Genomic DNA, 14593 nt, shown 5'->3' on the forward strand with positions numbered 1-14593 from the left:
ATATAAAGTAGGACCTCCCTCGTGCTCTCTCCTTACATTGCTTTATTTTTCTCAAAGCACTTATATCTGACTTGGATGGTTTTGGTGTGGTTGAGAGAATTTAGATGCTGCCAGTGTTCTCAGTGAAACGGGAAAGAGAAGACTTCAAGAGGAACCAAGTGAGGGCAGAAGAGGAAGAGTGAGTGTTTGCCTGGTTAGATTAGAGGACTGGGGAAGACCTCCAAGTTCAGGGCCATGATTAGAAATACAAGATCATCTCCTCTGTATCGTAGCAAACCTACTTAAAAGAGACCGTTAAATACAGGTTTTGGTGATTTGCGTCCCAGGATCAATAACGGAGACTAAATATATGGTGAATCTCATTTTGCTTCTTACAGGAAAAGAAACAAACAAAACAAAAACCCAGTACTCTGTCAGTGCTTTGTTATTTGAGGAAGAAGATGTATTACTAAACAATCAATAGGCAACATGAGCATAAAAATCCATAACAGTGAGATAAAAGGAAATTCTCCTTATTCGCTGACTGGCATTGGGCAGCATAGTATTAGTCGAGCTAAGAAAAGCATTTAGATTCACGCCCTGTGCTAAAGCCAGAGGGTGAGGTGAAAGGCACTCATATTTTTGTGGCCAGGGATTCACTGCACATTAAATTGTCATGGTGATAGATGACAAGAAGTAAGTTCTAGGGAAGATAAAAGTATCAGTTTGAATAAACCACCATAACAAGGAAGTCCTAACGAAGGCATGTTTTTTTGTTACTAGATGTAACAGGGATTTTGAAATAGTGTTTTTTCCCTATAGCATCCACCATTATTCCTACAGAGATGAGGAAGGCTGTTCTTTAATATTATTTTCACCATTAATTGACTTTTGTTTTATATTCCCCAAAGATCCAAGTAGAATGGTGACAGGTATGTACATAGAAACTTGATAAAACATAGATGAAGTCTTCATTTTAAGCCTACCATCAGTGCTATCTGCTACTTCATCAGTATTCTTAAACAACAGGCTAATCTAAGTAAGAATTTCTGAGCCTCTATCTATAAATCCACATTTAGCAAAAGAAAAACATCTACTAGAAGTCCAGATAGCGTGGGACAACATGGAAGAGGGAGACAGAAGCGAGAATTCAGGACACATGATCAAAAATGAACTCTGAAATTACCCTGGAGTCTAATATTTACCACCAGAAGGCCATTTGCCATGGAGTAGACACTGATGGTTCTAAACCAGAGAAGCAGAAGTTAACTTCAGTATGTACCAAAAATCAAAGTGGTGATCAACTCCAACCAACAAGCTCTGATGTCCCAAACTCTTCTCCACTGTGACCCTGCTGGCCACTTTGTTCCTGGGGATTAGGTTAAGTTTGCAAGAATTTTTTTGTAGGTGGTTTCAAGCCATTGAAATCACTCTCTTGGCTCCCCCCCCTTTCCCCCTTCCTTAATTCAGAACGCAGGAAATGTTTTTCCTGCCCAACAGTCACTGAGCAGTCCCTCAGGGCTTCCAGGGGGCTTGTATCTTCCAGTTCCTGTTTCTGGTTTTTAAACTGCTAACTCTATATTTGGTAGCCGCCTGCCTGTGGGCTGTTTTGGATTTGGCCATTATAGGATAACCTGGAGTCACTGAGCAGAGATCTAAAGCAATCTTATTTTTCCAGGAAGCAACATGCTGACCTTTCAGGATTTGGTCTATTTTATTGAGTGTGTTGAGCTTTTGAATAGAGTTTTTTTTATAGCGCAGAGTTGGATGTTTACACTATTGGTCCTTGAGGGTGTATGACTGTACAGGAATAGGATACTACATACACTCTCCTGGTTTACAATGAGTTTATATTTGTTTTTTATGTGGGCTGATGTAATCTAAAGAATGTTCTTTATGCATGCTGTTATTCTGTGGAAGCCTTGAAAATAGCTACTTGCTTAGAAATGAACAATATTTGCCAGAGGAGTCAGATAAGAGCACTGACTAATTCTTTTACATCAGCACAAAAAAGAATCAACACTCTATTACTAGATAATAACTTCCACTTTCCCCCAGTATTTTCAAAGCTACGTAGTGTTAAACCTGCATGAACACAATATTTTAGGAGCAAACATAACTATTATTTGCCATGAAAAGAAGTGACTTACAAAACAGTCAAAAAGCTACGGGATTATCATTTTTATCACCAATGAGTGAGCTTCTCACCCTTTTAGATTTTGCTTTGTTCTGTTTTTGAACCCTAAGAGTTAACTCTTTTTGTGAATAAGAGCAGAGAGAATGCATTTTCATTTTACAAAGGGAAATTCAAGGCATGAAAACATATATTAACCATTGTTATATCACCTTGGAAATGGAAAAGGAACTTGAGCTTCACAGAGAACCTTTGTTTACGAAGTTATCAGTCGATTGAGTCAATTTCAGAGGATTATCATAGCAGAGTTAAGATAAGAACTTCAATCCTCCCCCTAAGGAACATTACTTTCGTTACATGGATGTTGGGTGGTTTTACTTTCTTTAGTAATGTACATCGTATTTTATTTCCTGTTTCTTTAATGTTTACTATAGGTTGAAAGTTATTCTTTTTTTTAATAGCAGGTACGTAGTGAATAATCTTTCAAAAAATTTAACTGTAAATAAGAAAATTCACTCTTTTAACTTTCTATTTTCCCTTTTAGTCACTTTGTGTTTGTTTTTATACTTAAAATCCTGTTTTAGAAGCCACCAGATGGCCACATAATTTGTGCAACTGTAATGGTTCATAATATTCCATAGCAGTGTGCAGAGGGGCGAAAGACATGCTGGAGAAATCAACCTGAGACTTGAACCTTTGTGGCCTCCCTCTTGACTTTCAGACAAGTCACTGAACCTGCTATTCTTCAGACTTCTCATCTGAAAAATGGGACTAACCTATCTCCACAGGTTAGTTATGGGAGCTAAAGTAAATACAGATTCTAGCACAGGTTCCATTACCAGTGCCACTCAATGGAAATGCTATTATTAGCTTTCTGGATAGGACAATTTTTGTCGTGTGTGGAAATGTCCCATCCATTGCAGGATGCCCCCTAAAATGCCGTCTGTGTCAATCAATGAGGGCTTTGCGACATGATCATACTACATCTGTTTACACTGATTTTTTTCCATTTCTCTTTTAAAAATATGTATTTTGATTTTGTATACTTATTCTTTGAGACTTAGCTCAATTTTTACAGCCTCAAGCCCCGAACTTCCAGTAGCTGAGATGATAACATCATATTTAATGCCCTTGAAGCCTACCACCATTAAGGCGCTTACATTGAATGGCATTGCTTATGCATTTCTACAGTCTTTAGACTATTCGCAAGCTGATGGCAGGGGCTGTACTGTATTTCTCATTCAGTGGCCAGCACCCCACACAATGCCTGATATGTCACTGGTACTCAGAGTCATTTGCAGAATTAAATGGTCCATCCCATATGAATTCTGAGCCTGGTAGCCTTCAGATCCTGAAGCAATATTCCTTTGGGGCATCTCACTCTTTTTAGAATCTTGACATCTCAGACTACACTTCCTGTACCAAGTCAACTGGCATCCATTTTCTTTTTAAAGGCTGCAGGGAGAAAATAGGTCTCTGTGTGAAGGGACCGGGTTAGGTCACCTATCAAATATAAAAGCATTTCTCTATAGAGACACGTGTACGCCAATGTTCATTGCAGCTTTGTTTACGGTGGCCAAGACATGGAAACAACCAAAATGTCCTTTGATAGATGAATGGATAAAGAAGTTGTGGTACATATACACAATGGAATACTATTCGGCGTTAAGGAAAGATGATATAGGAGCATTTGTGACAACATGGATGGATCTTGAGAGTATAATGCTAAGTGAAATAAGTCAGACAGAAAAAGCAGAGAACACTATGATTTCACTGATATGTGGTATATAAACCAAAAAGAACAAGACAAACAAATGAGAAAGAAAAACTCATAGACACAGACAATAATTTAGTGGTTACCAGAGGGTAAGGGGGTGGGGGGTGGGTGATGAGGATAAAGGGGATCAAATGTATGGTGATGGAAGGAGAACTGACTCTGGGTGGTGAACACACAATGGGATTTATAGACGATGTAATACAGAATTGTACACCTGAAATCGATGTAAATTTACTAACAATTGTCACCCCAATAAATTTAATTAATAAAAAAATATATATATAAAAAAAATAAATAAAAAAATAAAAAATAAAAAGATGCGGGCACTGAACGTGGGAGGTGGTGGTGGTGGTGCTGCTGGGTGGGGTACTAAGTGGGAGGAGCCGAGAGCTGCTGTACAGCAGAGGCACACGATGGGGCTGTGGTCCTGGAAGATGATTCTGACCGAGGTACAGGAAAAGATCCTTAAATTGTGCTTGAATTCCCTCCTGCATTCACTGAGGACACATCTCCTAAATGACGTTCATTATAAATATTTCCATAGGTACACACTCTCGTTTTCATTCATTTTGTTCCAAGTTAACTGCGAGTTCTTAAAGATTTTCTGTGTGGTTTCTCTTATCTGCATTTCATCCTGCCATGGAATATGTAAACAAGAGAAACGATTCCTGTGTTTGTGAAGCAGATCCTGCGGTAGTGCTGGGTGCTATGGCCCCGTAATAAAGCAGGGCAGATGTACAGCCTTCCTGCTGATCTACAGAGGGTGCCAAAAAAATGTATATACATTTTAAGAGGAAAAAAACTGTATTAAAATTGTAATACTTAACACATACCGATAACAAACGATGAGTACAAGTCATGTGTATACAATTTTTTGGCACCCCCGGTATGTCACCTCCTTCAACTATTTCCCAAATTGGCCATTCCAAATCTCTGCCCTTCTCCTCAAGGACCCACTCCACTACCTTCCTTGTTGCCACATCCTGCTGCCTCTCTTACCATCACAACTCTGAGCAGACATGTCACTTTCTACTTCACAGAAGCCGTAAGGCATACACTCCCATCTTTCTGTGCCTCTCTCTTCCCTCCTCCCCCAATACAATGCATCTGTAGCCACCATTCTCATGTTGGTGGAAGATGCTCCCTCCATCAAATCAAGGATAATCCTTCCACATAGATCCATCACCTCCTGCTTCCTGAAGACGACTATCCTTCACTTCCCTGAACTCCTGGGTCTTATATTCAACTGCTTACTTAACATCTCTACTTGGATACCTAACACATATCTCACACTTAACACGCTCAAAAACTTTTCCCCGTTGCTTAGACCTAATGTAAAGAGTCAATCTTGACTTCTCCTTTTCTCTCATACCTCACATTCAATATTTCAACAAGTCTTAGTGGTTTTCTACAAACTATATCCAGAGCCACTGCTTCCATCCTAGTCCAAGCCATCTGACTTGCCTGGATAGTTGCACTAGCCTTCTAAATAATCCCCTGCTATGTCCTTGCTCCTACACTGCACTTTCAGCAGCTAGAGTGGTCTTAAAACCTAAGTCACATAATGACAACCCTCTCCTCAAAGTCCTCCAAACATGTCCCATCTCACTCAGCGCAAAGCCAAACCTTTACAATGGGCTACAAGGCCCCACCCCCTGTGGCATCTCTCAGGACTCCTTCTCCACTCCTCCCCTCACTCGCGCTTTTCCTTCAACATGCCAGGGATGCCCCTGCTTTAGGCCTGCAACATCACCAGGGGTCTTTCTAGGTTCACCTCCACATTCAGACTTACAACGTTATCATAGACCTCATTTGGCACCAGAATCACTTAGAAAGCCACAGGCCTGGAGTCAGCTTGCCAGCAAGGCAGCAGCAGGCTTTCCCCTTTTGGGGGAGATCATCACACTGTCTGTGTAGTGTTCTACATTATTGCCCAGGAGCTAGTCTTCCCCCAAGACGCTCCTCCCTGGATTGTCTCAGGTGCAAGAAAAAGAGAGCCACTGTAGGGGAGTTCTGCATTTACTAGGCCTGAGAGCCCTATGCTCCAAAGGAGCCAATATCTCTTGTGACTCAATAGGATACCGTGTTTCCCCGAAAATAAGACCTAGCCAGACAATCAGCTCTAATGTGTCTTTTGGAGCAAAAATTAATATAAGGCCTGGTATTATATTATATATTATATTACATTACTATATTATATTATATTATACTATATTATATTATATTATATTATATTACATTACATTATATTATATTACATTATACCTGGTCTTACATTATAGTAAAATAAGACCGGCTCTTATATTAATTTTTGCTCCAAAAGACGCATTAGAGCTGATGTCTGACTAGGTCTTATTTTTGGGGAAACATGGTACATCTTCTATGTGTCAAAGGAAGTAACACATGCTCAGTTACAAGTATCACCACAATCGCAGAAGCCCCACAGTATGGCTTCCTACTGGGCATTTATCATTCCCCAGTCCAAATGCATTGACCAGACAGCAGTCATTTATACCATAAGCTGTGTTGCCTAGTGACACTGTAACATTCTACCTTTATTAGGTCTCCAGGGAAACAGCGCTAGAAAGTTCAGAAAATCAAATTTTCCTCCCGAAGGGGAATGGTCCTGTGAATGCTCTATGTTCTCTCTGCCTGGAAGGTTCCTCCCCAAACATCTGCATGGCTTGTTCCTGCTCCTCCTTCAATTCCTTGGTCAAAGTTCCCTTCCCAGTGAGGCCATCCCAGGCCTCCTCATTCGAGAATTACAACTCCTAACCTCAGCTGCTGGGACCTCCGATCATCCTCGTATGTTTTATTTCTTTTCCATTGGTCTTATTACCTTCTAATATACAGAATTTACTAAATTTTCCTTATTTTGCTTGTTTTTCCCATAGGCTAGGACATTTATCTATTTTTTTCCTCCTGCATTAGTAATTCTTGGTACCTAGAACAGTGCCTGGCACACAGTAGGTTCTTCAACCAATATTTCTTTTATCTATAAATGAATTTATGCCCTTTCTCTCTTTCAAACTCTAGTTTTTCATTGGCATCCTTTTGGGAGGGTGGGGGATGGGGAAGCACAAATTTTTTTCATATGACAAACAAAAAGCAGTATGGTGTTAGGGATTGAGAACAGGGAACTGGGGGCCAAATTGTGTGGATTTGAATAAGAGCTTTGCCACCCGAGGCACCGCATCTGTAATTAGGGATAATAATAGTATCTCCATCTTAGGTTTACCATGAGAATGAAATGAGTTAAAACACGTGTAATGTGTTCAAAAGAGTGCCTGACACATAGGCTGCACTGTGTTAATTATTAAAATCAACTGTAAAAAACCCTTTATTTCTACTCTGTACCACTTCTAGCTATTTCTCTCTCCCAAGCTCCTCTTCCTCTCAGCTGATTTACTTGAAAGCTACATCTACCCCCCCCAAACTTCTACTTTCACTTCCATTCACTTTTCCCACTGAAACTAAGACTTCTAATGACCTAGTTGCTACTTTTCTTTTCTTAGTCCATGAGTTAGTTGTACTGCCTGCCATCCTTAACCATACCTGCCTTTGATTTCTGAGTCCCTCCTTTCTCCTGGTTTCCACTGGTTCTTACAGCGGCTCCTCTTCAGTCTTCTTCAGCAGTGCCCCCTTTCCCTTTATTACTCTTTAATATTATTCCTAACATCATCTCACTCGCCAAATTCTCCTTGGGTGATTCCATTCACAGGCACGGCCTCAACTCTCACATTGATGACACAATGAGATTCAGCCTTATGGACAGTTTCCCAAAGATGCCATGTTCTTTTTCACGTCCATGACTAAGACATTCTGTCCTCTAACTGGCACCTCTCCCCACCCTTATCTTCCTCTGACTCACTTCAGCTGGTTCTCCAAATTTTAATACAACCATCCCTTTTTATCATGTTCCCAAGCAATTGTCCCCGCCCCCTGCACTCCCTTAGTGCTTTAGGGGGATGCCTTTGTCATAGTATAACCCAACCTTTTCTGATTGCTGGTTCATTTACTTTTCCCCTAGAAATGAACTGCTTATAGACATATATGTCCTCAAAGTATGGTGCCCAGCGCATAGTAGATACACAACAAATATCTGGATTTAATATATGAATATATAGCATCTATGTAGAATAAATTTTGATTTGGATTCCATTTTAATTCCGAACTAAACAATGGGTAAAATAATAATATCTCATCAAAATGTTCTTCCAGAAAATCTTATTAGGGGTTAGTTTAAGAGGTAAGGAAAAGAAAGTTCCATTTTGGCAATATAAATGGCACCGTGTATACACATGATACATTTTACTATGAAGCCAACTTTGAAAGATAAGGGACTCCTTTTGATGTTAGTGACATCAAATATTACGTGATTCCAGTCGACTGCTGTTTGTGCTCAGTGAAACCTTACAAGTACCAAATCCATCTTATTAGGAAAGTTCAGTAAATCAGTGTTTCAGGCTCCCTGTCATGATTATTAACAACATACAGAAATAGAGAAGAGCAACTAATATTTACTTGGTTAAAAAATCACCCAGCCAACTCTGTTAAGAGGTTTTAATGGCTGTCTTGCTCTGGCTCCCATTCTGACTGGAGTCTAGTACCTACCTGTAAAGTACATCCAAACACACCGATCATCAGCATGGCCACTGAAAGGTAGTCGGTAAACACATCCCACCATGGCTTCAGCACCCGGAAGGCAGGCTGCTGCTCAGAGAACTGCCGGAATTCTGTCACTGGAATCATGGTTCTGAGAAAGGAGAGGTTACCCGTGAGTTAACTGATCTTCATGCACGACATACTCCATTGTTAACATCATTTGAAATGCTGCTTCAATCCACCAGAAACAGTGGTCTGAGTTAGATAGACCAGGAGCTGTCACGGCACCTCTGTGTATGCATAAGCCACTGACTAAGACAGTTGTAATATGGGACCCTACCTGAAGAACACAAGTGTTTTTACTAACGATTGTCCGATAAGCAGGCTCCACGTGGCTCCACATGGACCAGAGACAGACCATGGCCAGAGCAGTCTGCGAGTCCGTTATTTGCTGGACTCTTCCCTTCCCCTAAACAGAACATGAGGATGCCAGTAAGAGCAGAGCCCATCCTTTGAGATGTTTTGCTATTAATCTTACCACCTTGGATTATTGCTTTAAATGATTTTTAAGTGTAATCTCAGCATTGGTTTATGTTAATAATCTACTGAGCTCTATTCGTGAAGCATTTTGTTTGCTCCCTGGGGAAGGCAGATGCCTTTGCCACATGGTTCTTGTCCTGGAAGAGGGAAGATTTCACTGGTGGTGGGGGTAGGGTTAGGAAGGGCTTCATTTTTCTTGTCCCCTCTTTTTTGGTCCCTGTACTTTTGACTTCATTTCTTTTCTCTATTTCCTTTACTCTTCATATTTCACCGTGATTCTCAAACTTATACTGATCTTCTCCTCTGGGAAATCAGTGGGCCCCCAAACACCTTCTCTATCTAAATGACAGAAGATAAATGAATAGGGTGCATCTGGCACTGGGAAAAGGGAAACGTGGTGCCTTCCTTTTCTTACACTGCGTTCTCCTTCCTTACTGCTCACGCCCGCTGCCATCAGGATTCCAGGGTAATCATCCTGCTCCTGTGAGAAGGAACATTGTTTCCTTATCTTAGGGCAACGAATAAGGATGGAAAATGAGGGTTAATAAGAATATTTCTCTCCCTTTTTGCCATCTTTTGATCCAATAATCTAGCTCTCCATATTTGTCCTTGTTATTAAAAAGTCTATCTAAAGGGCAGGGGAAAAGCTATTTTGTGCTTATTCTCCCAAGCCTTGTTTCCTAGATCTTCCTTCCCTAACACTGAATTAAAGGCTGTACAATAAACAGCGCAAACAAAAGCAAAGACAATCCTTTGAATTCACAGGTGGTTATCTTTGGAAACTATGATAATGTTATCATTCTGTCTTGCTGCTTTTTCTTTCTGAATTTTTCTTCGGCAGTAATTGTCTTTCTTTACACAATATTGAAAATTAAACTGCTTGGCTCTGCTCTCACCTGTAACCATCTGTGCAGCACCTGATATGATTTTCTTATTGTACCCAAACACAACTTTCTTAATTTCATTCTGCTACTACCACTACGATGCAAGCTTCTTGAAGGTAGAACCTATGTAATGCACACTTGTGTTCTCAAAACATATGTTATAGTCAAGTCACACAAGCTGAATATCTGTATATTCCTAGTGTCACTAAAATTTCATACTAGTTCAAACTTTGATTTTTCTGACATTTCATGACCTCTTTTCTTCTCAATGAATCATTACAACCTCATTGCGCCAAATGTTTTCCAGTCAGTTGTTCCAGCAGCAGTCACAGGCAGGCACTAACTCATCTTAATTTCTAAGTTAGCTTTTCAGAAGCTATTGTCTTACTCTGTTTTGCATCCCCATCACTTATCACGATGCTTGGCAGGCAAGAAGCCCTGAAAAACTGCCTGTTGGATAAATGAATGAGTAATTCAAATGCTCTTTCATGGAGTAATGCTTGTCCAAATCAGATGCGAGCTGACACTATTCAGCTGCAGGGAAGTTCATTCAGTACCTGTGCCTAGCCTATATTCTTTGACAGGTTTGGTTGCTGAGTACTTCATGGTAAGTTCCTGGGCAGCTTGGAGGGACCCAGGCTTGTTTTTTGAATTGGAGAATGATTTCAGGAATAAAAGGCACTACAGTAGAGCAGTGGTTCTCAAACTTTTTGACCTCAGGACTCCTTCGCACTCTAAAATGCAATGAGGAGGACCTCAGAGAATATTTTTTACTTGGGCTATCCCTACCAATATTTACCATATTAGAAATTAAGGACAAGAAATTTTTGTTGAATTTATTTGGGTAATATTTGTTAGTAAGATTATCTTTAAATATATACATTATATATATATATATATATATACACACACACACACACACACACATTCATTTAAAAACAATAAATCCATTACATGTTAACATAAATTATACTATGAAAAATAACAATATTCTCCACAACAAAAAAATTAGTGAAAATAATGGCATTGTTTTACATTTTTGCAAATCTCTAACATTTGTCTTAAAAGAATAGCTAGATCCTTATATCTGCTTCTGCACTCAATCTGTTACAATATGTTGTTTTGATTGAAATTTATGAATCAAACAGACATGTGATTGCAAAAGGGAGGAGTATCTTCACAGCCTTTTCATATAATTGTGGATATTAATTTTTGATAATATATCAAACTGACTTGGTTAGCTGCAACATGGAATCTGAAAACTGTATCAATGAACTTTCCAAACTCCATGATATTAAAATACATTTGTCTATCTTGCACTTAGAATGGATCTTTTACCCATGCATGATTTTGTAATAACATCATGCATTGGTCATCTGGAAAATATTGGATCACTGAGTTATGCAGCTCGTCCAAATGTTGACAAATTGTATTTAAAAATCACATTCATTAATGTTGCCACTATTTTTATCAGAGAAGTTTTTAAGTAATGGGAAGCTGTCAAACTCATGGTGGTGAACACAAGTTTTCCAAAATTCTAATCATCATTTGAAAGTCTGAATTTCATTTCTGGCAGCTAATATTATCAGTTGTTTTTCTTAAAGTGTCAGGCTCACTTCATTCATTTTGAAAAAAATATCTTCCACACACTCAAGTCTGAATAATCAGTTGTTTTATTCAAGTAAAAATGATGTAATATGATAAAGGAGCCAACACAACTTTCAACTCAAATAAAGACTTTTGCTTGAGACACCCATTGTACTTTGAAAGTTAGCAGAAGTACTTTACGTGTTCTTCCCCCCATTACACCGTGTAGTAATACAATATGCAGCCAAGGGTTGTGTTATTAAAATAATAATTTTATTGCTTCAATGAGGACATTAGCTGAAATTGGCAATTTTTTAAAAAAGTTGTGTGTGCCAATGAAGAGTACAAGCTCATCGGTGAAAAAGGCAAAAAACATCTCAGCATTAAAAAACAGTTTTGAACTTATGGACCCTCTAAAAAGGCTTAGGTTAAAGCACACTTTGAGAACCACTGAGGGAGAGGCTCAATGTTCCTTTCTTTATCTATGGCTCTCCTTGAGAAAGCAAAACCTGAGCACTCATTATAGGTGAGGTGCCCCAAGAACTTTGCTACGTTGCCTTTACAGGCATCATCCTCTTAGTATGGAAAATAAAGACAAACTAAGACTGTAAGAAACTTAAGTACTGCCAGTATCTACTGCTTCCGAATACTGGCACAGCCTAGTTAAGATGGATTAGAAGACTTATTAGAGAAACAGCTGGTCCAGATGACATAGCCTTTTAGTGTTATAACTCAACTCTTAATGCTCTTAACCTCTTTTGGGTAAGTGTGTGTATATGTTTGCATTTGTATGTACATGCTCATATATGTATGTACATATATACTACATATGAATGTATGTAGACAGATGTCTAAGATACATGAAGATGTATAATATACACAGACTTTATTGTTTTAACATATTACAAAGCTCAAAGCCAATATCTAATACAATATTAATTTTTAGAATTATTTTTGATGCAAAAAGTGTGGGGGGAGGTAAAGGAGGAGTTCATTAAAAAACTCCAAAACTGAAAAGAGGGTGGATGGACCTTTGGCTTTCTTAATTGAAAAAAGTTTTGGTCTTCTTCTTTCACAAATTTCAGCACCACTGAAAGTCATGCATTACAGTGACAACTGTACCTAATTTCTCTTTCACTATCATTATAGTTTCCAAGTGATTTGTGACCATTTCAAGAGTTATCATTTTAAACTGAAGGAGCCACTTCTGAACAAACTGCTAGGTTTAAATAGTTTTTTTTCCCCTGAAGATCAATCAGCATAATTTCATTTCAACTTAATTTTTTTTAAGAAATGGAAATAATTATCTTTATACGTCTTCCAACTCCAATTTTTAACTTGTTATATAAGATTTTAGCTTGGCTAATTAAATAATGTCATTGGAAATATGGTATTTCAAATTCAATCATGAGATTCTGGTATCCTAATTAAAAATACATAAAGTTTTACATTATCTCTGCTTCTGTGTTCTTTTGCAGAAATCCATGTGCATTTCCTTTATTAAAAATACTTGTTATTAAAAGTCATTTTATTGGCTCCATTAGCCACAAACCTTTATCTCTCAAAAATATATTATATAATCCTCTGGTAAAGAATATTGCAAACTTAGTTGCAAACTCAGAGTTTATTTCTTTCAACTATTTACATCTTCCTGAAACAAACTGTCTTTCATTCCTTCTCAGGAAAATTTTAATATCTTCTTTCCTAGAATTAATTACACAGAACAGATTGTAGTCTATTAACCTATGACACTACAAATATCAAACTTATTACTTTGATTTAAACATGACTGCTAACACAGTTCTTCTATGGCTATCCAGTGGGGACGGCTAACATTTGCTTTGTTTTACTTTTTTTCTGGCATCACGTTTAGATAGTATAATTATATACCATTCAAGGAAACAAGGGTCAATTCCAAAAGATAAGTACCACATGGTGAGCAGCCCCTTACAAAGATGAATAAAAAAATTAAATAATTCCTGAGCATGTGAAATATGAGTTCTACAGAAAAGAAACCCACATATATTATTAATTTATGTTGGTAAATCTAAGTCAATTCTCAGCCCTCACCTTATTTGCTCCATCAGCAGCATTGGCATAATATAACAATTCTGTACTTGACTTTCAGGATGCCAGAGTCTTTAGGTTTAGGTTTTCTTCCTATTTCCTGGCTGTTCCTTCTTTAACTCCTTTGCTGTTTCCACCTCTTCTCCCTGATCTGTCTTTGGATTGCCCAGTGCTTAGTCTTTTATCCTTTCTTTTCCCTAATTCATTCACTTCCTGGTGACTGCATCTAGTCACTATACTTTAATTAGAATGTATACTAAACACAAATTCTTATCAGTATCCAGACTCATGGACCCAACTGCCTACTTGACATCTCCATTTGGATATCCACTAGACACATGAAATTTAGTATGTCCAGTTCCATTTCCTTATCCCCACCTTCCCCATCCCCAGGAAAGCCCTTCTCCTTTTGCAATTTTCCTATCTCAGTTGATGGCAACTCCATCTTTTCAGTTGCTTAGGTTTAAAATTGTGGAGTCATGTCTGACTGCTTTGCCTCTTACACCCAGAATCCAATCTGTCAACAAACACTTGTTACGTTCCTTAACGTACTGTCTGTCTTCTACAAGAATGTTATGTTTCATGAGGGCAGGGAATTTTTTTTTCAGTTCTATTTTGCACAGTGATATATTCCAACTACCATGAAAATAATGCTTGGCATATAGCAGACACTCAGTATTTGCTGAATAAATAGTGAAGATGTAGTAATTATAATGAAGAAAGGGGAGAGGTGCAATGGCCTTTAGTTAGAAATAGGCCTTGTAAAGGCGAAGTGTGTGTCCGAGTAACGGCATGGGAGGACAACCTGCAGAGCAGGGCCAGCGCATGAGCGCACCTGGGGCCAGTGTGGAGAAAGAGTGCAAAAAGGAAGAGCCCAGAAATGCCATGATTTATTTATGGCTTCTTCTCAGTTGTACCCAATGGCTCCATAAATCAAAATAAATAAAGTCATCAGGATGTGCTCAAAACATCAATTATAAAACAAACTATTTTTCCTCTAGCAGTGCAATGATGGAAATA

At 38.6% G+C, this 14593-nt stretch overlaps 1 protein-coding gene across 2 annotated transcripts in view; it reads right to left on the reverse strand.

Moving 5' to 3' along the window:
* Nucleotides 1-14593, reverse strand: part of LRRC8C (leucine rich repeat containing 8 VRAC subunit C) — a 76903-nt gene that overhangs the window by 25394 nt on the left and 36916 nt on the right. For both annotated transcript variants that reach the window (XM_081055012.1, XM_081055011.1), the window contains one exon: nt 8505-8646. In XM_081055012.1, the coding sequence (XP_080911138.1) occupies nt 8505-8642 (138 nt within the window). In that variant the 5' untranslated portion in view covers nt 8643-8646. The remainder of the gene's footprint in view (nt 1-8504; nt 8647-14593) is intronic.

Source organism: Rhinolophus hipposideros (assembly GCF_964194185.1).
Source record: "Rhinolophus hipposideros genome assembly, chromosome: 8".
Taxonomy (NCBI): domain Eukaryota; kingdom Metazoa; phylum Chordata; class Mammalia; order Chiroptera; family Rhinolophidae; genus Rhinolophus; species Rhinolophus hipposideros.